At 35.1% G+C, this 23,966-nt stretch overlaps 1 protein-coding gene across 2 annotated transcripts in view; it reads right to left on the bottom strand.

Annotated features, from left to right (window-relative positions):
- The window catches only part of RICTOR (RPTOR independent companion of MTOR complex 2), a 75,424-nt gene that overhangs the window by 32,625 nt on the left and 18,833 nt on the right, over window positions 1-23,966 (bottom strand). For both annotated transcript variants that reach the window (XM_062513731.1, XM_062513732.1), the window contains exons 4-17: window positions 16,831-16,895; window positions 14,611-14,742; window positions 13,579-13,642; window positions 9,044-9,170; window positions 8,032-8,201; window positions 7,722-7,789; window positions 6,571-6,638; window positions 5,227-5,309; window positions 4,495-4,582; window positions 3,550-3,640; window positions 3,339-3,405; window positions 3,151-3,231; window positions 1,706-1,806; window positions 91-253 (exon numbers count right to left, since the gene is read on the bottom strand). In XM_062513731.1, coding sequence (XP_062369715.1) covers window positions 91-253; window positions 1,706-1,806; window positions 3,151-3,231; window positions 3,339-3,405; window positions 3,550-3,640; window positions 4,495-4,582; window positions 5,227-5,309; window positions 6,571-6,638; window positions 7,722-7,789; window positions 8,032-8,201; window positions 9,044-9,170; window positions 13,579-13,642; window positions 14,611-14,742; window positions 16,831-16,895 — 1,368 coding nt within the window. The remainder of the gene's footprint in view (window positions 1-90; window positions 254-1,705; window positions 1,807-3,150; window positions 3,232-3,338; window positions 3,406-3,549; window positions 3,641-4,494; window positions 4,583-5,226; window positions 5,310-6,570; window positions 6,639-7,721; window positions 7,790-8,031; window positions 8,202-9,043; window positions 9,171-13,578; window positions 13,643-14,610; window positions 14,743-16,830; window positions 16,896-23,966) is intronic.

The following is a 23,966-nucleotide window of genomic DNA, read 5'->3' as shown; positions in this document are numbered from 1 at the left end:
GAATTAGACTGAGTGAAGCCTAAGGGGTGGGATCCAATGTCCCGGAACACAATGTCAAATTCAGGTTTGAAAAATGAATTCTTGTAATACCTTTAAAATAAAGATGTCTTTCTGCACACGGTACTGATCCCTTTTTTGGTGTGTAGAGATTGCTTTCTGAATAATATGATCTAAATGAAGGCTGTAAGGTTTAGGGCCTCTCTTCTTCATCTCGTGAAAACGTTTTAAGCAGTTGAGTGCTGCACTTGCTCGCCTAATAAAAAAAAAAGTTATAATAAGCATTTGGTAATGGACCACTGCCTCCTGAGTAAAGTTCAAGAAAGAGTCACCAAAAATTCTGAAACAAAGAAAATTATCTTCTTGAGACACACTTTTATACATCTGTAGGATTCAATGTCGTATCACAATTATACAGAAAATTAACTTTCAGAGTTTCTAGCACAGAGGTATTATCCTTACTCATAACTTTTCTGCTGCATTACAGTTAGTGATGCTTGTCACAGTTCAGAGAGAATATTAAAAGTTTATTTCAATTGTTAGATGTCAAATTAGATCAATATCCTGCACTGAAACTGGTAGTTGAGAGCCCTAGCAACAACTTAGAATAACAAACTGTCTCCCATATATTTTCATCCCCACCCCTCCAGGGTGACAGGAGTATCAGTAGTACACTTCCTGCTCTTATATTTAAACAGTTCAGCAACACCACGTTTCAGTTTTCTGGGAAAAGATAGGGAGTAACATAAATGACAGCCGCCAGCCAAGACTAGAATCAGTTAATTACAAAAGAGTGGTAGCAGAAAAAAAAATCCACCTACCGAGCAAATAAAAATAAGGAAGTCTAAAAAACGAAGAATTAAGTCTATCTTTCTTCTCCATATACAAAAATTGTCATGTAGAAGAGTGCTTTTATTTTATTTTCCAAAAAGTACTTTTGTATTTGGTCACTTATCTAAATAATTTAAATTTAATTTGTAACACAGATTACAGTTATTCAGACAATAAAACAGTGCAGAGTGCTGACCAATGCCAAGATCCTCAAAAAAAATCTTCAAAAAAATCACCTTCTTTCAACAGAAATGGGAATTCATACTACTCTAACAGGTATGTCCACAAATGCCAAAAAGTACAATTCCAGGTAATGCACAAGCATCTGTCATCTGCTCTTTATCCCTTCTTTCATCTTTCACTCTGGCCATGTGAAATATCCTCCCCTGAAATTTCAGATATGCCTTTTTTTGAAAATGAACGGTGTCCCTGCATATCAAAATCTTTCACTGGCATATATGAAACCTTCAAAACTAAAAAACAGAAGAGGACTCCACATTTAGGAAGTACTCTAGAAGTAGCATTTATCATTTCACACTAGCAGTTTGAAAAAATGCTGTAATTTATCACTGACAACACAATGAAAGACGGAACATTACGATACATTGATCAGAATACTGATCTGACAAGAAAGATCAGAAATGGCAAGAGTAATTAACAAATATGTTTTTACAGGTGAAAGAAACCTCAACACACTCTGTATTCTACAAAGAAAAGCAACTAAGAACATGAAGTTGAAGAAATACATATTAAAGAGATGTGAATTTATGAAATCATTTGACTTCTTCCATTAGGAAGTTTCAAATGTGTAAAGTACCCATAAGATGGCATTTTGTAACAGAACTTTATGCTTTCAAATGTAACACAGAATTCTTACAGTCTTTTCTCTTTCATGATGTCAAAGGATGCTGCCATATTCATCAGTGTTGGTAAGCAATGCAAGTGATGGCTGTGAGAATGAGGAAGAATTGTATTTGCCTATTAAATAAACAATAAAAGACTCATTAGAAAAACTTATTACAACAATTTCATCCATCTTTTTAGAATCAACATTTAAAGAATCAACCGCTTTTAGCAAGATTTTCACAAATTTATGACAACAAAATTACATTTTGCTTAATGTCAGAGCATAATTACACACACCATTTTGAATCTGTGATCTAACAAATCAAGCTGAATTACACTAGGAATTAGCTTTAAACGCTTTCAGAGTTTTATAATAAATAATGTTTCCACTGAAATTTAAGTTGTAACACGCAAAAACCTGAAAAGCATCAGATGTGCTTATGTCATGTGCATAAAAGTACTAAAAAACCCTAAAATCAGAAAGCCAATTAAAGCTGATGTTTTCTACTGAAGCATTATTACAAGAAATCCTGATTAATTAACATAATATTCTAAGTTACTGGACATTTAACTGCTTTTAATAAATATACATAGCTCTGCAAATATTTTTGGAAACTAAAGAACAAGAAGTTAAAGAAATAACTTACATTTCCAAGCACTATATAAACAGATAGTTATTTTTTCAGTTTTTCAGAAACAGTAGTCATATCTATTTAACAGATCATCTCTTCAGAAAATCAAAAAATACCTGTGCTTTACAGCATACTCCAATGTGAGTTAACAATCACTCCCATTTGAAATTATTCAGGAAACCAGAAAATTAGTATATAATATTATAAAAAGCAAAGGCTGAAATGTAGCACTGCAGCATTTATGAAAACAGTATCTTCATCTCAGTACAAGATTAGTTTAAGAGAGAAAAGATACTGTAGAAGCTATCTTAGGTCCACAGAAGCAGAATGTAGGTGAAGTTTCCCTGCAGCAGGAGCACTCCACCAAGATGGAGCTGCCTGAATGAATAACATCAAGTACTGAAAGCACATCAAGCTGAATACAAAAAAAATTTCCATCTGTCTCCCCTGTGAGGCAGAAAGCTAAACACACTGTCAGAGGATTGCTGACCATCATTCTAAGAAAAGCAAAACTTGGCAAATAACCAATGGTCCTTTTCCTAAACACAGTTACTGATGGGTGCATTTGCAGGGTTCCAGCTTAAACTCTAACTGCTGTTATGGCAAGAAAGTGTCCTGGTGAGAGCCAGAGCTACAGACAGCCTGGGAGAAGAATCCCTAGCACTTCCAATACTTTCAAACAGTCTTCCTATTGAATAATACTGGTTTTAATATATGAAGTGTCAGAAGATGCAATGTGAAATCAATCCACTATTCAGATGAAAACTACATATTTCAAGCTTGGAATACAAATGTTGTAATAGCAAACACCTTTTTACAAGTAGTTGCAAAGAGTAGTACTTACCATGTGCAAAAGCTCTCCCAAAAGAATAGTTGCTCTGACAGATACATGGTCATCGCTACTTGTGATCACTTCAACCAGACCCTTCAAAAAGCAAAAAAATATTACAACATTTAATGTGCAACATCTTACTTGAGCTCTTGCAGGAAAAAAGTAATAAGCATCTATTAAAACAGAAAGTCATTAGTTACCTCTAGAAGTCCATTGGTAATAAAAGCAGAAAGCACTAAAGCCAAGTAATTATCCATGAGATCAGGCCTAAAGAGAAAAAAAATACAGAAACTGTTTAGGAAGTACATTCCTTACTGTTCCTGCAAGAAAACAGTAAGTGTTTTGTCCACACTGCAACAAAATAGAACAAGAAGAATGGTTTAGACTAAGTTAAGTTCATTAAAGCCCCACCTTGACCTGGCTCGATGGGGTAGGACAGTTTTAGCCTCAGCAGCTACAAAGCCATCGGAAAGTCTCCAGCAGTCTTGAAACCTTCCTGGATCTAGAACAAGAAAATATGGACAAATGGCTATTATAATTATTGGCTTTCACAGTACTATTTTAGAGGCAGTCAGTACATAAATAATAATCCTTGTCTGCAAATATTATTTCAGGTAGTTTCAGATTACAGAAAATTTTGTCAGAGGGGATCACTAATAAGTCATCTAATCCACTGGCCTGAACAAAGCCAAGGTACCTTGAAAGCCAGGACAAAGATTGTATTTAAGTGTCAACAAAACCAGTGATACTTCCAATTCATAAACACATTAAGCATGTTTAACAGAAAATACCATTAGCACCTAAAATGTTATGAGGTGCATCCTTATATAGAAGCAGCAAGTTTCCAACAAAGAACAATTTATTTATCTACACATTTTAAAAAAGCAGAGAATCCTCTTGGGTTTACAAAGGAATAATACTAAAGGTAAAATACTAAGTAGGTTAAATTTAAAGACATGAAAAAGCCTACACTTGCCCTCAAAAAAAGCAGAAGTCAAAGGACAATGGGGACAGCTAACAGATGGACAATATATAGAAAAGACTGAATAATAACCTTCCTGTAGTATTTACTAACACATACACAATTCTGAGCACTCCTAACAGTTCAAAGAAGTCTAATCTGTAGTGCCCACCTTATAGTTTTTTGTGTTAATGCCTAACTAAGATGATCTTTCATCAAACTTATAACACTTAGCAGGCAATGAAGAATTTTAAACAGTTCTTCAGAGCACCCAATACATTCAATGATAAAACAGTTAACACTAATGCAATTTACAACACATAGGAGACAGCAAAGGTTTCAAATTTGTGTAGGAGCTTAACATAATTCTTATGTGGACTGCTTTAAATACTTACCTACACTGAGAAGTGCCTCAATAAATTCTTCTGCAATAACAGGGAGAGGAAGGCGAAATATATCGTAGAGAACTTCAAGGAGACCTCGCTACCAAAGAAAACATAACACAACAGGAATTTTACAGATTTACAAAATCGTCCCTTTTTTCACTAATAATACTGACCTTGAGATTTCTAGAGTGTTAACACTGATGCATTTGTTGCAGTGTTTTTTTCACAAACTGAAATAAACTGGAGAAGAGAAGATGGGGCTTTTTTACTTTTGAATTGTCCCTTGCTGTTACTATGAATGCTATAGTAGTTCAGGTAAGTTGTTTGCAGATTTTTAGAACAGTTGCATCTGGAAACATCAAGTTTATATAGTAAGTTTAATTTGTGAAGAAACATTTTATTTACCTGGAATTCAACTCTGATAATTATTCTTTAAACTTTCAACTGCAGCTACTGTAAATTTCCTTTGATTTGTCAATAGAATAAAAATTAATTTATGTACTCTTCTCTCCTTCACTTTGTCACACATACATATTGTCCCTCCCAACCCAAAATTCCCTGAGGAATTTTGTAACAGAATTACAGACTTGAACTTTGGGGGTTAAATGAACTCAAGGACAGCTGTCTCATAACTGGAGTCTGTGTTTGTTCAAACCATTAAATTGTTAAAAAGTTAAGATTAAGAATACCTTAATTAAAACATTATATATTATTCCTATATCAGGAATATTCACCACCTACCCGGATTTCCATATTTGGTATACAGAGTACCCCAATAAGAGACTGAATCCCAGAATTTCCAGGTTTGCAAAGGCTGATAATACCTAGAAAACATTAAAGGCGTAATAATATTCCCTCATCAACAAAAGAAAGGACAATAGACAAATCGTTAAATTAGATTTCAGTTTGAAAACAAGCACACATGAAGATTACTAATCAAACATTTTCATCTTTATAATATCATCCCCTTCCCAATCAATAATATTTAACAAAACTTCATAATCACAGAACTTTATAGCCTCATTTAAAAATTGTGCTATTTTTGTCCTTCCTACTGGGAACAGTACTCAAATGTTATTTGTGAAAACAACATACACATGGAAAAAAGAACAAAAAGACAAAGCTGTCTGTAACGATTAACTCTTAAAGCCTGAAAGGTTTTCATCAACTGAGCAGAAGTGTAAGGAATTTCAACCAGAAGCTATATCTTAACCTAACAAATTAATTTCCTTTCAGTCTCAGGTGAATTCTAACAGCTCTTAAATCTAAGGGCCTGAGTCTAGGAAGATGCATTAACACACCTATAAGAAACTGTTTTATGGAAGTCTTAAAGTCATCACATGCTTCCTCTCCAATCACGTGAGAACACACAAGAAACTTGAAGGATATCTGGACATTAAAAATGTGGCATAGTGATCATTTTCAGAACTTAAAAAATAAAACAAATAGTGTCACAAAACAGTCTAAGTACAGCCTGGAAAAATCCCACCCCAGATTTTGTTAAATGTTTATATTAGCTGATTTTAATTTGCAGGGAAACATCTTGACAAAAAAAAGTAATCCCCAAGGCAGTACCTTAATCTTACATATTGTAATATCACAGAGAAAGAATTTAGTAAAATGAAAAAAAAAACACCTTTTTTGATTTAGAAATTTCTTCTACATGAAAAATTTCAAACTATGTCCATTTCTAATTTGTCTTCAGCTATGGCAGCTGGTACAAGCAGTTAAAGTATTTGCTGATGTCTGTTAACACAAACAAAACATTTAATTTACAGTGGCAGAACCATCTCAAATGGCAAATCCTTATGATATGATATTGCTTTAAACATCCTTTCATCCACTAGATCACAAGAATGACCATCAAGATGTAATTTACAAGACATATTACACAGAGAGGGGAAAAGCTGTGCCTTGTCAGGAATTCAAGAAAACCACGTATTGCATTCTCCAATTTTACAGGATCAAAACACACTAAGCGGCACTGTAGGAAGTTAGTGATAGAAATTAGACAGATCCTGTGTCATTTATACTAGAAAGTATATTCACACTTCAATCATCTAGTTTCAAACAAATAAATCTTACCTGCCCATGATCGAAATGCTGCCACTATTCCCATTTTACTAGCTAGGAATCGTGCTTCTCTGTCCTCTCTGCCGTTAAACAACAAATGTCACAATGCAGGTAATAATTACAAAATAAACAGTACTAGAGTATTATTATTACAGTATTATTATTAAATGGTAGTTAACTGAGGTGGGAGACAAAATGCAATGTAAAAGAAATATTTTATGTATGCATATATGTGTATATGTGTATTTACACAACGTATATACACACAGAAAAGGTTTAGAATTTTTAATTATTGTTACTTTTCCAGGGGAGTTTCCATAGGAGAAGGATAACATCAAAAACACCTACAGGGGTCAGATTAATCAGTCTGCATTTCCACTGACACTAAATCTACAGCAGAAATGAAAGATTTGGACCTTATACAGTTACCCAGACCTAAGCATCTAATCCCATTTGATAATGTAAAAATCCTGAATAATTCAAGTTGGAAGCCATCTCAGCAGATCAGAAAGTCACCAGTTATAGAAACAAAGAATGTTTTGGGTTGGAAGGCACCTTAAAGGTCATCTAGTTCAAACCCTCTGCATGAACTCGGCAAATGCAGTGTGCAGCACACACTCCTTTTACAGTGTCCAGAGTTTTAAGAGATAAACAAGCTTCTGTAATTCAGCTTGGAATATCGGCAAAAAAACTCAAGGTTTTATCCAGCTGGGTGCTAGAAACTCTCAAGAATAGAGGCAGCAGGAACTCGCTGGACAACCTACTCTAACTCTTGACCAGATTCACATAAAATCATCTCCCCTGCCACTTATATCAAGTTGAAATCTTTCTTGCTTCAATTTGTCTCTGTTGCTTCTTGTCCTCCCACCTTACACGACCATTAAGAGTCTTGGCTACATCATCTTGAAAGCATTTTCACAGACAGTAAAAAGGCTGCTATTCAGCAGAGGGTTCCCTCAACCCTCTCCTCTCTAAGCTAAACAAGCCCTTTTAAATCTTAAATGCTAAACAATATTTTAGAAAACTGCAGTCTGGCCTACTACATCCAACTTCTAGAAATTTACTATTGGAATAATATTGCAGCTAATATTTGGAAGGAAGTACATCTTAATTGCAATTCCATGAACATAACTGCTAGCACAAGTAGCAGCACTAACACTTACTTGAGTTGTCCTTCTGCTGTGTCTGGATTATGCCTGTAGTGAAAATCTGTGTAAGGGGCTAAAATTCGCTAAAAAAAAAAAAGACATGCATTATTTTTATATGAAAATACAGTTAATCACTTGTCCTTTCCTCAGTCCCACTCCAAACTGCCTTATTATTTCTGCTTTATACACCTTAGGCTCTTAGCCTGAAACATTATCTTTTAGACACTGTGCACTAACACAGAGGGAATCTGAGAAGAAAGTAAGACATTTTAAAGAGCAATACGGTGTTTAATTTCTGTCACTGAACAAGTAAAACTGCACTCACCTCTAATTCTACATCTGCTCGCACATACTGTCGGGTCTTTGGATGATTAATGAGGTGCAAAACTGTAGTTATCAGAGCCTCATTTATTCGGCTTAGCTGACAGTCAATCACATTTTTCAAAATGGTACTTAAACCTCCCCGAAGAGCCACCACCTCAGGATTTTGAAGTGCTAGATAAAGGAAAATGAGTCATTTAGGCCAGTGATCGAAGATAGAACGCTTCATGGCATATGACAAACTTGTCATCTCAAGTATGGAGATCTTATTTGTCATGAATACTTCTGAGGCATATATAAAGCTTTTAATGGAACTGGCCGACACTGGCAATGAATTGCAATTTTAAATCAATTTATCATACACAAAAATACCGGTCACTCAGTCTCTAGCCATTTCCCAACTTAATTCCCAACCAACTTTCCATGTTGTGGTTTCTGGATTTCCCCTTAAAGAGTTTTCATGAGCCTCACTGAACTGACAAAGATAAAATAAACAAAATTCTAATCTTATTTCAGTATATTTCTTTAAAACAGAAGCTTCAATCTTGAAAACAAATTGCTGAAGTTTTTTCACACTGATTGATTTTGAAGAACTTAAAAAATGAACTTTAGGGAGCTAGTATAAACCACTGTCCCAATAAATGCAGTACCCACCCCAAAAGTTTTTATAAAGGAAAACATTTTGTAGTTGTCTGAGCTCTTCTAAATTTGTCAGTCCCTTGTGTATGGAAATCTCCCTATTTAAAATCTGTTAGTTTAAGAAACACTATCTGAAGTACAGAAATGTTTCTAAGGCAAACCAAAAACTGTCAAGTCTTGAAGGAAAGATGAAAACCTGAAACCTTTGCCTAGGATACATAAATAGATTTTAAGTAATTTTGTTTTATATCATACTAATAACTAAAATCCACGAAACTGACTATAAGAACACTTAACATCTAATTCCTTATTAAAAAAATACTGTGAATGATCACCACGTCAAAAGTAAACATGAATTATGAAAAAAATCATCTTACCTAGTTCACAGATAATGGCTATACATGCTCGAACCATTCTGTCTCTTTCTTGAAGACCATCATTTCCAACTGCTATCAAAGAATTAGTAATAGAACTGGGGAACAAGGAAGCATTCACAGTGATCATCTGCCAAAAAACGAAAGAAAAAAGCCCTCTGGTTTCTTTGCATTTCTCTACATACACTTACATATTCACCAGCATACTGATTCCTACATACAGTTAGACAGACCAGTCCACCTATAACTTGGTTGTATCTGGTGAATCTTCACAATTATTTCTGTTGCTCTTGAAAATTTTCCATTTCAATTTGTCAATATACTTTACCATTCTTTTCTTGTTTCAGCTTTTTATTTTTATACTTTACCTACATAAGAAAGAATTTAAAATATGTCTTTTTGCAGTGAGAATTAAGACTATCTTAATCACTTTTTTTTTACCCCCAAGAATAGCTTTATTGACAAAGAACATTATCCAATGTCACAGAGCAGACTTCAAACTCATCTTCTATTAAGGACATTCTACACCACAGAAAGCCTCAGCTGTTAGTTTGGAACACTCAGAATTCATGCCAGATTAAGGAGCAACATATATTAAAGGCAAGGAAAGCCACTCCTGAACAACCATTACCACCAACTCTTCACTGTCCCCCAAGTTAGGCTTTCATTATAATGGCAACTACTTGTTCACATTTTTCAATGTGTGAATATTAAATGCATATATCCTTCTGGAGCAAGAATATCACTAAACAGATGTATTCCTAAGGAGGAAGCAGGTTTTTATCTGGCTGCCTAAAAAGGGAATAGTGCAATCTTTCATAGCCCACTCAGCCATGTCACCTTTTTTTCTCCATTAATAAATAAAAATGAGACATAAAAAAATACTCAATACCCATCAAACACCTAAAATTTAAGGGTAGTTTCCTATGCTTCTGCTTATCATCTTTTTTGTCTTCAACAAAACAAGGCTTATCTTCATAATTCTGCCAAAAACATTTTGTCCTGTATTCATTCTATATCTCCCTTTGATGTGTTATAGGTATTTGTGCAAAGACGATTGGTTTTTTACTTTTTTTGCAAAGATGTTAAAATGAGAGGGGATGAACCATTATGACCAAAACATTGGAAGAGTTTTAACAAACTGATCTTTAAACACATGTTTTTGAGAAGCTTCTTGTTATACACAATGTTAATGCCAACAAAACAGAAAGCTTTAAGATAAGACTTAGAAAATCAAATTCTTGCCCACCCACACAGTCTTTCACTTTTACACTGGCAAGCAGAAACAAGAATAAGCAATACATTAGGTGCACCAATCCACTCTAGAAACTGCAACCTGTTTGCTACTGATATTGACATGGTACTTTTCGTGAGAACACAAGCTGTTCTGCTTCACTGCCTTCTGTGTTCTTAAGATATGAGAAGGAAAGGTTTCTTGTAATACTCAATTCTAAACACATCAGTAGAATAAACAATTTTTTGTATTTACTTTGTATCTGCTCTAGGTACCAAAATGCAGTTCTTAAGATCAAGGACAGGTAATGGAAAGCCACTTACAAGTAGCTAGGATGAAATAAATAATAAAGACTATTAATTTGGTCTTTCAAGACTCCTTCAGAGAACAGGAAGAAAGAATATGGCACATATTGCATCTAACCCTGGCTTCTGCTTTAAAAAGAAAACATCTGGACAATTAAATTAAAAAAAAGTCTTATTGACTTCTACTAGATAGAAAAATGCTTCACGAAGCAACTTCACGCCATCCTTTTCATGGCTGAAGATATTACTAAATTGTAAAGCTTTTACCAGTAAACGTAGAGGTAACAGCAGTCAAAACTGGCAATGAGCACTCAGCCTTTAAAAATTATTGGACATCAAGTTTAAAAATCAGATTTTTTAAAATCTTCTTACACCATTTAAACCTAATATTTTTAAAACAAAGTTTATGACTGCCTTTTGTAAATTCATAAATAAATATAATATCTTGTATTTTGATGTTCTTCTCTATGAAAAGGAAGAAAAGAGAAGGTTTTAATTTTAATCTATGTAATTCTCACAGACATTTTTACTACCAAAGATGAGGTTAAAGAGCCCAATCTTGAAACTGAAAACAATAGTTCTGTCATACTGGAAAAACCCAGTTCAGTTTCATAGTAAATTATCTTCTGAATATGTTTGTTAGCTTTTTTTCATTTTATTTGCCATTCATTGTTCCCTTCTAGACCTGTACATAATCCTTTAGGAATCCTGGAATCAAATCACTAAGTCTGAGACATTGAAGTACATGAAAACAGCGGTAGAAAAAGGGCAAGAGCAGGGCAGCAAAAAGACAATCTGAAAATACAGAATGTGCTACTCAGGAAGCACAGTATTCCTTGTGAGAGTACTGACTGTTCTATGTCAATTCATGCTTAACTGCTGTGGTCCAGTGTCCTGGGGTGATTTTGTGATGTTGAATTGTAGTCCCATTTGTCTATTTAGCCCAGAAACAACTTTTGTACCTTTAAGGCTGGATTTGAGAGTGAAGGGGTAAGGAGAAGCAGTGGAATGTCTGAGGCAGTTGTTTAAAAAATACAGAGATAGGAGTTTCATCACTTCATCTCCTGGACTATGTTGCCATGGTGGACAGCAGGAGAGAGCTCCCTTTTGCTTTTATTTAGTTTTTGACTAACTGAGGCAGAGAAGTTCCCCAGAAAGTTTTTTTTTTTTTCCCCTGGAATTATTTGAACCTGCTCTGGACTAGGGACCCAGGGGAGCACCAGGAGCCTGCATCTGTGGCCCACCAGGGCCTGGCCTGGGCAGCAGCATTTCCAGCACCGGAGGGACTTACAGCAGACTGAGCTGAACTACCACCCACAGGAGAGAGATTCTCTGAATTTGTCATCTCTTCAGAGCAGTGGGAGGTGTTGTTGTTCAGTACTGCTCACTTTTGTGTGCTTTGCCTGTTGAATAAACAGGTTTCTTCCACTTCTCTCTGAGGAAATTTCTTCCTGAACTGGCTGGGGGAGGGGCTGCTTTGGTTTGCTTTCCGGGGGGGGGACCCTTTGGAGGTTTTATCCCAAATTTGCCCTAAACCAAGACACCTAGACAGCACATGAGAAAGCTATTAACTTCAGTGGTAGTAGGCTGGGTGGCTTTTTGTTGGTCTGACACTGTCTTTCAAGAAAACAGAATGTTATATAGGTAAGTAGCAAAGGATGCTAGAAAAGGCTTTCCATCAACAGAGTTCTCAGCATTAAGGAACCATAAACATGGCTGCACAGCTGTGGATTTGATGCACACACCTGCTATGCGCCAATACCCTTTCACCATGATGGAGGGAAAAAAACACCAAAGGTCAGCTGTATGATTTCTTTGATATTTCTCTCTGACCATCATTTATTCAGATGAAACTAATGAATTTGTTTCTCTTGATGTCTCATCTTCCAAGCAAGACAGAAGTTTTTGCTCAAGTAGGAAATGCTCAAAAAAGCCCAGAAATAATGAGGACAAATTTCTGACACAAATAAAACCAGCTATGGATGTGTTTCCTTCTTCCAATTTATGTTATTGTGTCTACACTGGAGCTCTTATTTCAAAGTAGATTTGCCAAGAATTTTTTAAAAAGTGCAACTTCCTCAGGGATCTGTTCCTTTATAGTGGGGTTTATTTGTTTGTTTTTTGCTTATTTGGGTTTGGAGGTAGCCGAGTTTAATATTTAAAACTCTCTTTTTTGGCACAATTGTTAATCAAACACGTTGTAGCTTCTGTAAGACAGAAAACATATTTAGATAGATTTAAAATACAGAAAGAGATTTAACACAGACAGTGCTCCTGGGGAACTATTCTTCAACTACTTCAAACTTGACTTCAGTATTTGGTAGTTTTTGTAAGAGTAAAAGAACAATAAAAAAGAGTGAAGTCCAGCACAAAGGCAGGATATTCAGATGTTCTCTGAATAGATTTGGTACCTCTATATGCTAATTTCTCTACGATGAACTTAAAAATGCAGCTACTATATTTTTAAAATCTCACATCCATGGGTACACAGTACATTAACCATCACAGATTAACCATGTTCTATTGAGTATCTGAGACAAAATCCTACATGGACAGCATCAATTGCCACAAATAAAGCAGTAAGTCGATAAGCATTCCCTGAATGATTACTTCAGTGAAAATTTGTCTCATTTCTCACATGGCAGAAAACCTCCCAATCTCTCACTCACAGGTGCTTAAACAAACAATACAATGAAGTCGTCATAATTTCAATATTGAAACTTAATGTTGTTTGCATGCCTTTGCATTCACTCTTTGATAAGTGTTTCCAAACCTTGCCCAGTAAGCAAGATTTTTCTAGCGAACTTGAGATTCTAAATGGCAAAACTGTAAAATCAACTATGTTCACTACATTTTTCTTTTAAATTATGAGCTGTATTACATGATTAAGATAAAGCAAGGTATTAGAGACCGTGAAAAAGCACTGTTGATAGAGACATCCAGGAGTCATCACAACTGAGTGGCACAGCAGATACAACTATATATATTGGAGATTTTACCTTTCTGACTAATCGAAGTGCTTGTGTTCTTTCTACTTCATTACTCTGCTGTATGTCAATGCACCTAAAATAAATTAAAAAAACAATTTTGTTTTTAACAACAGAAACTTAACTGCTTTAACAACTCATGTTAATATTTATGCATATCAGCACAAAAGAAAAAGAACTGACTTGTGTTTTAAAAACTACACTTTTCAGCAAATACACTTGTTATGATACATCAGCTAGCTTTGGTTTGTATTTTCTCAGCTATTTTCATTACAATTAAGTCAGAAGAATGCTCTCAAATACAAAATGGCATAATGCTTCAACAATTATTTTCCAAGCTAGCTGCCTTTGTGATTTCAAAATGAGATTATACCAAGTACTTGTAATGTTTCACATCAATACACTTTGTGTGTTCCCACATTAGGAAAGTTGTTTTGCTCCAAAAGAATTAAATAGCACACTAAAACTACATGTGTGTATTTATAAACAGGAATTCACACACAAATCAGTATCAGTATATTAAATAAAATATTTCATTACAGGAAGCACTAGAAATGATATTATTTACATCTATTCATCATGCTGATTGTACTATCTCACTGCTGGTTTGCCCTTCAGTATTCGTCTGTTGTGTCATTGATAATATTTAGACTACAAATTCTTGGACATCGACTACTTTTTAGCTCTGACTTTGTACTGGAGGCCCCACAGCGCTGCCAAAATACAAAGAATCATACAACTCCCATGCAAAAACTTAAGACATGAAAATTACTTAATACTTCAACCTTATTAATTTATAGTTAATGGCATTCATGATTAAAATAAGAAATTCTTTGGATTACTTGTAATATATTATGTATTAGGATGGCATTTTATTTGAATAAGCTAGTGTGATTAAATATTTTGTTGAAGAAAAATGTATTTTATAAAACTACTTACCAGGAACATAAGAGACTATGAGAACACTTCTCTCCTGTCTTAACCATGAAAAAGCAAGTAATTTAGAACTTTACAATTTACATCAAGAAGAGAGAAGAAAATTACCTGGCTATCAAATAATCCACTTTCAACTTTAGCACCTTCTGGAGAATACTGGAGTCTCGAATTAGATAGCGGAGGGCTCGCAATCCTGCTGCTCGCACCTCTTTTGCTTCATTTAGTAAAGCTAACCTCAGACTACAATGAAGAAAACAAGAGGGATAAACAACTATCAGGCAGCAGGTATACTTCACCATCTGACATGTAGCTACTACTCATGCATTTAAGATGAAAAAAAAAGTATTATTTTTAAAAACAAATATTCTGAACTAATTTTCTGACTTTCAGGTCTTCTCATGTGCAACCTAGAAGGCAAGTCCTCATCCTGGTCAGCCGATGTAGTCAATCTATTAATTTTAAAAAGCCACAAAAGAATTTTTCCCCCAAGTAACAGCTTGTACATCCATGAAATGACGTAGAACAAAAACCTGTACACAGCTTGTTATTTGACAAAACAGCTGAGCTCAATATTAGCCCAAGAAAATTAAGAGGTAGAATAAGGTAGGTAAGAAGAAATGAGGTATAGAAGAACTCTAGAAATGGAATGAGCAAGCACAAAGTAGCACACTGTCTTTTTGAAGGCCCTCAAGAGATTCGTCTCTCTTCCTCAATGACATGCCGGGTGGGGTGGGAATCCTCAACCTTCAAGTGACATTTACTAGTAGGATTTTTCACAGGACATCTAAGAATGTAAATACTTCAGCCAATGAGACTGAACTTCTATTTCTACAAAGGAATTATTTTTTTCTTTCCTTATCCTAGGGTTGCTGTACATGGCAATCAGCCACTCCAAGACAAAAAATCTTCAGCATCTTTTGGTCAATACCTGGCCTGGGTAAGTCACTGTAAAGGAAGCCTACTCCCAGGTGACACCAAGACAAAGTAGAAAGGATGCTATCATTTGCAATAAAGACAAACTGATTATTACTTTCAGTACTGAGTAGGGAATTGTTTCAAGACCATCTTTCCTGTAATATGAATATGCTTTCCTCTCATCCAGCAGCACCCCCAGGTCCTCAGCACAGCTGCTCTCAATCAGTTCAAGCCCCAGCCTGCACTGATACCAGGTGTATTCTTGATTCCAAGGATCTTTGAGCCAAACTCCTGTCTCTGCACAGGACAATTCCAAGGGTCACGCCACATGCCTAAGAAAGTTGTCCAAACACTTCTTGAACTCTGTCAAGTTTGGGGATGTGACCACTGCCCTGGGGAGCCTCTTCCACTGCCTAATCACCCTCTGGGTAAAGAATCTTTTCCAGATATCCAACACAAACCTCCCCTGACACAACTTCAGGCCATTCCCTTGGGTTCTGTCACTGGGCCAATGGAAAGAAGAGATCATGCCTACTGCTTCCCTTCCCCTCACAAGGAAGCCGTAGACCAGTTAAAGAACTGGCACAGTGAAACCACTACAAAGGACAAGACTATAATGCTATTCAACAGTCAAAAGAAAAAGCAGACATGTCACTATCTTAACCTATGCAATGAAAACATACAGCTAGTCAAAAAGATAAAGAACAGTTTTAGCTAAGAAAACATTATGTAAGATTTCCCAACATTTTGCTCAAAGAGCAACTAGGTTTCCTAAGCTTTTTTCCTTAAGTGAGATCTAACCTGAAAGAACACAGAAATGCATTAAATATTAGATCTTATTTGCTTTTGTCACCAGTGCTGATCTTCAAGACAAATTTACAAATTTCTGTGTTGAAACAAGCATATACATTTGACAGTCAGAAATGGCCACAAAACAGATAGAAATTCCACCTAAAATACATACACAGGGCATGTCAGTAGCAGGGAAAGCAGTGCTACATGGACATATACGTACAAACACAACATAAAATAGTGATCTTTAGATCCTGATTCTGTATCAACAGTATGCTCTGTATTTTGTAGATGTACATGTTTGTAGATGTAGATGTTCTTTTTTATTAGAAGGTCTTTCTACAAGTACTGAAATATTTAGAAGTATTTTTAAATCTGTGAGGAATAGAATGAAGAAATCTACACTTCTAACTTGGAGGGTTTGTCTAGGTTTGCCCAAAAGTAAACAATGTAATTTTGATTTTACTCATAAAAATATTTGCAGATTATATCCTTGCATTATGAAATTTCAAACATGTTACAAATACAAAATATTAGTTTAAAAGTACAAATGAAGTTTATTTAATTACACCAGAACAACTGACATTCCCTAGCATTGCTCCAGTGCTCTTTACTACTTACCATATTATGATGCTGTCATAGGTAAAACCTAACTTTTCTTCAGCATGGCCAGTATTACAAAGAAGCTGAAAATAGAAGAAAATATCTATTATTCATATCTGTCCAAAAATAACCATGAAAAACCATATATTTTGGAAAATGCTTTCAAAAAAACCTGAGGAATGTAATTTGTAGCAAGGGAGAATACCAGCTTCAGACTTCTCTGAGAACTTGCATTGTGGTCCTATACACATCAGATACAGAGACTCACCTGTGGATTTTCATACCAAAAAAAAAGGTTGTACATTTGTACAAGCTGTGTACTGGTTGGTCCATTTTACAGCACTAGCTTGGTAGCTGACAACTGGTAACTTGAGCAGAGAGCAAAAATTACTGAAATCAACGCAAACCTGCAGGAGCTCAGGTAAGAGTTTTGAAACTGACACTGATAGTCCACTGCTCTGTTTTGTCACAGTAGCACAAAAGTATAAAAAAAAAAATCAGAAGGCATTACCAAGTGTCCTGTAACTGACATTTGGTCTTGGCCTGCCACCCATTCTATAGAACTTGTACCTCCAAAAAATCAGAGCAAAGGTTGAATTTATACTACTAAGCTGTAAACTATCACAAACTGGACATTTCAACCCTATCTAGTCATTGTGAACAGAAAAGATTTACAAGCACTGCTTTTAAGTCCAAAACCATGCTTAGAGGGAGCAACTTAGGTCACCAATGTTTTATTTTAGCCTCTTGAGGAAAGGAAAACAATCTCTTCTGTAAGAAGAGCTGATGCTGTACTTTTCAATAGCAGCAAAGAAATTCTTAGTCATCTCATTTACTATTCCTGGCTAAAATTATAAAATATTATCATGTCCAAATCCCAAAGCATTTTTCTAAGTACTTCCAAAAATTTAAATGACTAATACTGAGTGCAATAGCTTTGCACTTTGTTCTCTGTTTTCGAAATAGGCATGTGTATAGTTCTAAGTCAGTGCAGTATTAAGTTTCTCCTCAGCCAGGAATCCAGGAAGTATTTGTGCTAACTAGTCATTACCTCTGCTCTGAAAATATTGCAATATATCAAACCCTGTGACTCATTCTTTATGCGTATTTACCACTAATAATAAGAAACTTATTATAAACAGCACAAATAGCCAAATAAAGGTCAATTTAAAATATTTAGTGTGTTCCATGCCTCAGTTTTACTGTTCACCTCCATCTGAAAATATGGCTTATTGCACAGAAACTCTGCTTCTAAGTAAACCCGTTTGATTAGCAAGATCATTAAAATGCAAACAGTACTTAAATTTATGCTCAACAAGTAGAAATTCATTTGGTGATCACATCACATCTTACAAAATTGTCTTTCAAGAAAAATACCTAGTGATAATGCTGAAATTAAAGGCTGTTAACAAGAGATTATTAAACTGGCCTGGATCAGCTCCATGTTTTTGGCTCAAATACTTTAATTCCAAGTACTTTGGATTTGGCATTTTTCTTAACCAAAGATGATTATAAAACAAAAAAGTTTTTACATAACCTTTTTAAACCACCTTTCTAATTTAAGTAATAATAAAACCAGACAATTGATGAACTAACTGGTTATGACAGTATGTCACTTCCTAACATCAATCTATTTTTATGCCATGGTGCTGGTCTGCCTAAGGCCACCACTGCTGCTTTAGCATTTCTATTGACATCTTATGAACTGTAAAAATTGGCTGGCAGAGTGTAAGCAAAACAGTGTGACAAGATAGTGAGTTCATTGTTCAGTTACAGACAGTTACATCAATAGTTGTTTAGGCTAATCATTTATACATCTAAACCTCTCCCCAGCATTCCACCCCAGACAAAAATGAGAAATCCTAACTTAACACAACATATTGTCCTCAACAGTCTATTTTTTCCAATTTACAAAAACCCAAAGAATTTTCATTCTGATGTAGGAAAAATCCATCTTTAGAAAGCTGCTATAGTGTGCACTAGTACATTAGTAAAGCTAGTCTCCTATCACACACTTAGCATTGATTTGCATATTGAACAGTCCTGAGATTAAACTGAAGCATTTGATGTGTTCCAGGAACCCACCTAACCTGCTGCACTGCTTAAAAATATCCAGTTCACTGGACCAGTTCTAGTCTGGTTGTCAGTCTCACCAAATATATACAGTGGTTATTAGCTCCTCAATACCAACTGTTTTCACCTATATGTGCTCCCACTGCACACATCTTCATCAATGCTGAAAAGAACTCAACCTTATCTTGAAATTTAAACACAGTCATGTAACCTGACAAGTTAAAACTCATCAAGTTTAACTGCTGTTTGGATATAAATTTCTGAATTTGACAGTAATAATTATAGAAGTATTTGATGGTGTCTGTGTGTAAATTTGAAATACTTCTCCCACAGAAAAGAAAATAGCTACTAGTTTATTCTCCTTCTAATGGGAGACCAGTACTTATGCACTAGCTTTCCTTGTAATTTATATATGTTCCATATAGAAAAGGGCCTAAAAAGATGGACAAGATCAGAATTCAAAAATATTTCAGTGACTTAAAAGGAATGCCCAAACCCAATAAGAAGATTTAACTAAATAATAGGAACAGCATATCATATCCTTCCAGGTACCACACATTAACAGACACGTAAGAAATGAAAGTAGGCCAGCAGAGAAACAGAAAATGTTCAGAAATTAACATTCAGAATGTTAATTTGAAAACAAAATTTATATCTGGAAATACTAATAGGACTGCAATATGTTTGAGATTAAAAGACTTTCCATTTCACAGGTTACTCTGAAAACTGCAAGAACAAAATTTTGTGTGATGCATCTTAAGAGCAAAGTGGAAAAAGTGTAGCAGAAAAATGGACAAGGCAGGGAGAAAATCCACCCATAAAGGCTGAGCTACTTAGTTTATTTAATCTAGGGGAAAAGAACCTGGCTGGTAAGGCTGGATTTCTGTAAGTTTGAAAGGGGGGGGAAAAATAGTTATGGAAGCTGCTATAAAGAAAAGGCTGTTCAGCTGGTCCCAATTCTTTGGGCATTAGTTATGCTATAAAAGCCTTTCTTTAAATATATTATACTAAAAAACATTATTGCTTTCTTCTCATTTCACCTTTAAATAACATTAAGCAGATAAATGATTCCGGCCTAAATGCAGCAGTTTTTGTAGATGGCTGAATTCCTGACAAAATCAAGCAACTGTCATATGTTTGACTGTAAGATTTAACAGTTAATATACATACCATGACAGGATAACTCTGTAGGCAAGCAGTACCAGAATACTGAAATTTATCTTTGGCTATACATTGACATTCTTCATTAAAATGGCAACGAATTATCATACAATACCTGGAATTATGAAATTATTTATATTTTTATACTATTTATATTTTTCATATATAGATCTCACCAATAAAAAGTGTACATTTTTAAACACACACTGTAAGTTTTATGTATTTTTATATAGGTACAAACAAAACCAAACAGAGTATACTTTGTGTGAGTTAAAACTCACACAAATGGGTCTACCTCAAAATTTAAATGTTGTGGTCAAATACACAGACTGAGCATAGCAAAAAGACCCGCTGAGGATAAGATTAAATATTAGGACAAAATGGTAAGTACATTGGGCCAGACAGTGACTAACTTACAGTGAAGGCTCTTTTCATGTTTACTGTCAGCTATGAGTTTTTCATACTACTCAGATGAGTCACAGCAATATGAGTAACATATCAACATGTCTTGGAAACAGTAGCTCAGAACAACAAAACCATAGGAGGTCAACAGCATGCACAAGTGGAGTGTACATTTGAGACCACTTAAATTTATATTTAGCAGAATAGCCATAGCAATTACTAGGTAAAAATATTATATTATTCTGTGCATTCAGGATGCAATTATTGCATTATAACTCTGAAAATACAGTTTGAGTCACCACTGGTAATATTTAAGTGAAGACTACTTTGTAGCTCCTAGTCTTAAGAGAAGCCCCCGCTGAAACTCTGGACTCTGGCTTCAGACACATTTGTTACACAGCTGAAATGTCTCTAAGTACATGTTCTGTCTGTATCTGCTACATCATCCTGAGATTTCAGGTTTTGCCAGCGGTTTATCTGACTGGATGAATGTTACAGTCAAGCAGTACATTCAGTCTAAGATACCTGGGTTTTGCAAAAGACAAAGAGACTCTAAAATGACAGACTATGAATCAGAGACACGATCCATGAAAGCTTCTATGACCATATCCATATCCAAGCCACTCAATCCATATCATCCTAGTGAAAGTCAGCAGCATGGTCAAAAGCTAACAGATACACAGAGCAGAATAGTAGAGCTTTATTAAACAATGACAATTAGTTTTGAACAGATTGAAAACATAATTTTAAAAAGGTATGAAGGATCTTTCAGAAGCTAGCTCCCAGTGGAATAAACCTTTCTATAATAGAGGACTATAAAAAAATACTTCAAATCACAAAGATATTTTCCACTAGGTAAATGCAACTGTACAGTTTCTTCTGGTTTTCAGTGATTGACCACTTACCGCTTTGCATGGGGGTGGGGAAAATCCCGAAGATGTAACCACAATGTTTTGGTACTGATCAGCAGAAGCCAGGAAACTTCAAGGTGCTTGCCTGATGTAGGTGGCCATATAAATTAAAGATGGGTAATCCTACTCAGCTTACTGGAGCTAAATGCATATACCAGACTTATGAACTGTTGCGACTTTTGAAAGTGGCACTGACCATTTACTGGAGATCAAATCCTCAAACAGTTTTCAGATCAGAATATAAATTAGTTTAAATAAGGTGGCTTGAAAGGAATATAGATTGAGGCACTACTTCATAAAGGTTTTTGTCTACAAAACTGCAGCTTCACTTACTAGGTGACAAGAAGCAGAGAAGTAGTGTGCTCTCATTCAAAGCAGATAAATTTTCTAAGTCTGCTGCTGCTGCAATTCAGAACTAAACACACATTTCCACCATTTTCTGCATCACCAGACTGGGAATGCTTATTTCCTGGAACAGAAAGCTTAGACCACCTGTCAGGCAAGAACAACCCAAGTGCTGCAGATAAAGGGCAAAGAACTTGAACACTAATGACTTAGCTAGTAAGCAGTACTAGCAAAAACTTGATAAATGAAATGCAAGTTTTTGTAAGATATCATGTAAAAAGCATACATTGCACAATAATAATGGGTGCTGTGGAGATCGGAACATGACTAGTTAACATTCCTCTTAAAGGGAAGTAGCAATGAAACAGGAGTTACATCACCTAAGCACACAAGCTTCATATAAAGTATCTGCTTTACTGTCTCTTTCCAGCAGATGAACTAGTAACTCCTGGTAACTTCTGATCACCGTTATTTTTTAAAAAAATATTTCAAGTACTTAACTTCTACATAAAGCCCTGGAGTCTAGTTCAGTAATTTCTGAAGGATCATTATGCTCCTGCTCCTTAAAGAAAGGGAGGCGAGGGGAACAGATCTCACCTTAGAAATCCAGTCGAGTTTCACGCAAAGAAACCTGACCATAATATACCTCAGTTATTCTGAAAATAATACAAAACTCGGTGTCTATCATGATCCTTGTCAGGAAACTCCATGGAGTAAATTACATTACTTGTTTCCAAGTGATAAAAACATTTTGCTTCCCCTGACTAAAGAACTAAAACATTGAGATTCGCAGTCTTTAAAGGAAAAACATGTGGTAGCTGGGAGCAACTGCTTAGACTAGTTCAGATGTTTTAAGTATAATAAAATTTCTAGCAGGAGAATAATAGGTTTTCCATATTACTTTATCTGAAATATGCTATTAAAAATTTCCAAAGGTCCTTTCCCTGTCCATAGTACAAATAACCTAGATAGCAAGTAGTTCTTCAAAAATGGACCTCAAAATGCAACAATTCATAAACAAATCAAGTTCATATTCATTATAATTCCAAGACAGGATACAAACATCCTCAGCCCTTAGCATATAAATCTTACTCACACTCCTGTCTCTCAAAGGAGGAACTGAGACTATACTAACTCAGGGTAGAAGAACAGAGTGCAAAAAGGAAATAAAACCATCTCACCAAGCTCCAGGCTTTCACTTTTAACCACTGGAATGACAAACACAGAATTGTTCCAACCACAAGGCAGACAATACAATACAACTTGCAACTTTTATTCTATTCTTATAACTGCATTTACAGTTCAAACAAAAAGAGTTTTTAAAAACCAAATGCACTAAGTTATACAGTTACAAATTACATATTCCAGGGAGATGAATATAAGAACAAGTATTCAATATTAAATTGAGTAGTATGATTCTGATTTAGAATTAAAATCAGGTTATGAGCTACAGTCTCATCTTCAAACATCATATTTAATTTTATTAAGTTGCTTTTCACAAACTCATAAATTTCCTGCCAGTCCTAAGTGCAATTTATGAAAACTGTCCTTCCATTTTTCTAAGTATTTTCCAATTTAAATTCTGGGTTTAACAAAAACCCCAAGCTTTCTTCAAATATTTAATTATGGAATTATGCAATCTCTAAAAACTATCTTTTAAAGAGAATATTTGGTTCATCTTTTAATTACAATATGCATATTTATTAATTTAACAGAGTTACAGATGCTTAACATCTGATTCTCAATAGTGAATTTGATTCTGTTTTAAAATCCGTATTCAAATACTGACTTTTCACTACAAATTGTGCATCTACAAACATAATCCAGCTCTTTAATTTTAAGACAATTAGACAATTTGAAAGCATTCACATTTCTAAATTTCCAGATTAACACAGAAAAAGAAAACCTAGTTATGCATCAGACTTTTTTAGCAGAATAAAGGGGTTTCTTGCTACACATTTTGAAATCCCAGTGAAAACAGCAGCATTCTCTCAATGGCTGGTGTCTGACATACACAAGGCAATAGCCCAAATAAAGAGACTGCAGTGTGAAGTTAAGTCCTTAGTGAATGCCATGTACCTACACATGTTGTGAACCAATCCAGAAAATTTAGCACTTAGAGATTTGCTATTAATGCATTAGAAGATAAATTCATTTGCTACTGTGATTTTGTTTGCAGTACTCACCCTCCTGTTAAGTGAATCTTACACAGTACCACTGAAGTGGTCAATCTCACAATGATTTTAACAACCAAGATGCCTA

Source organism: Cinclus cinclus, chromosome Z, assembly GCF_963662255.1.
Source record: "Cinclus cinclus chromosome Z, bCinCin1.1, whole genome shotgun sequence".
NCBI lineage: Eukaryota > Metazoa > Chordata > Aves > Passeriformes > Cinclidae > Cinclus > Cinclus cinclus.
This window is presented reverse-complemented; position numbering and strand designations above follow the sequence as displayed.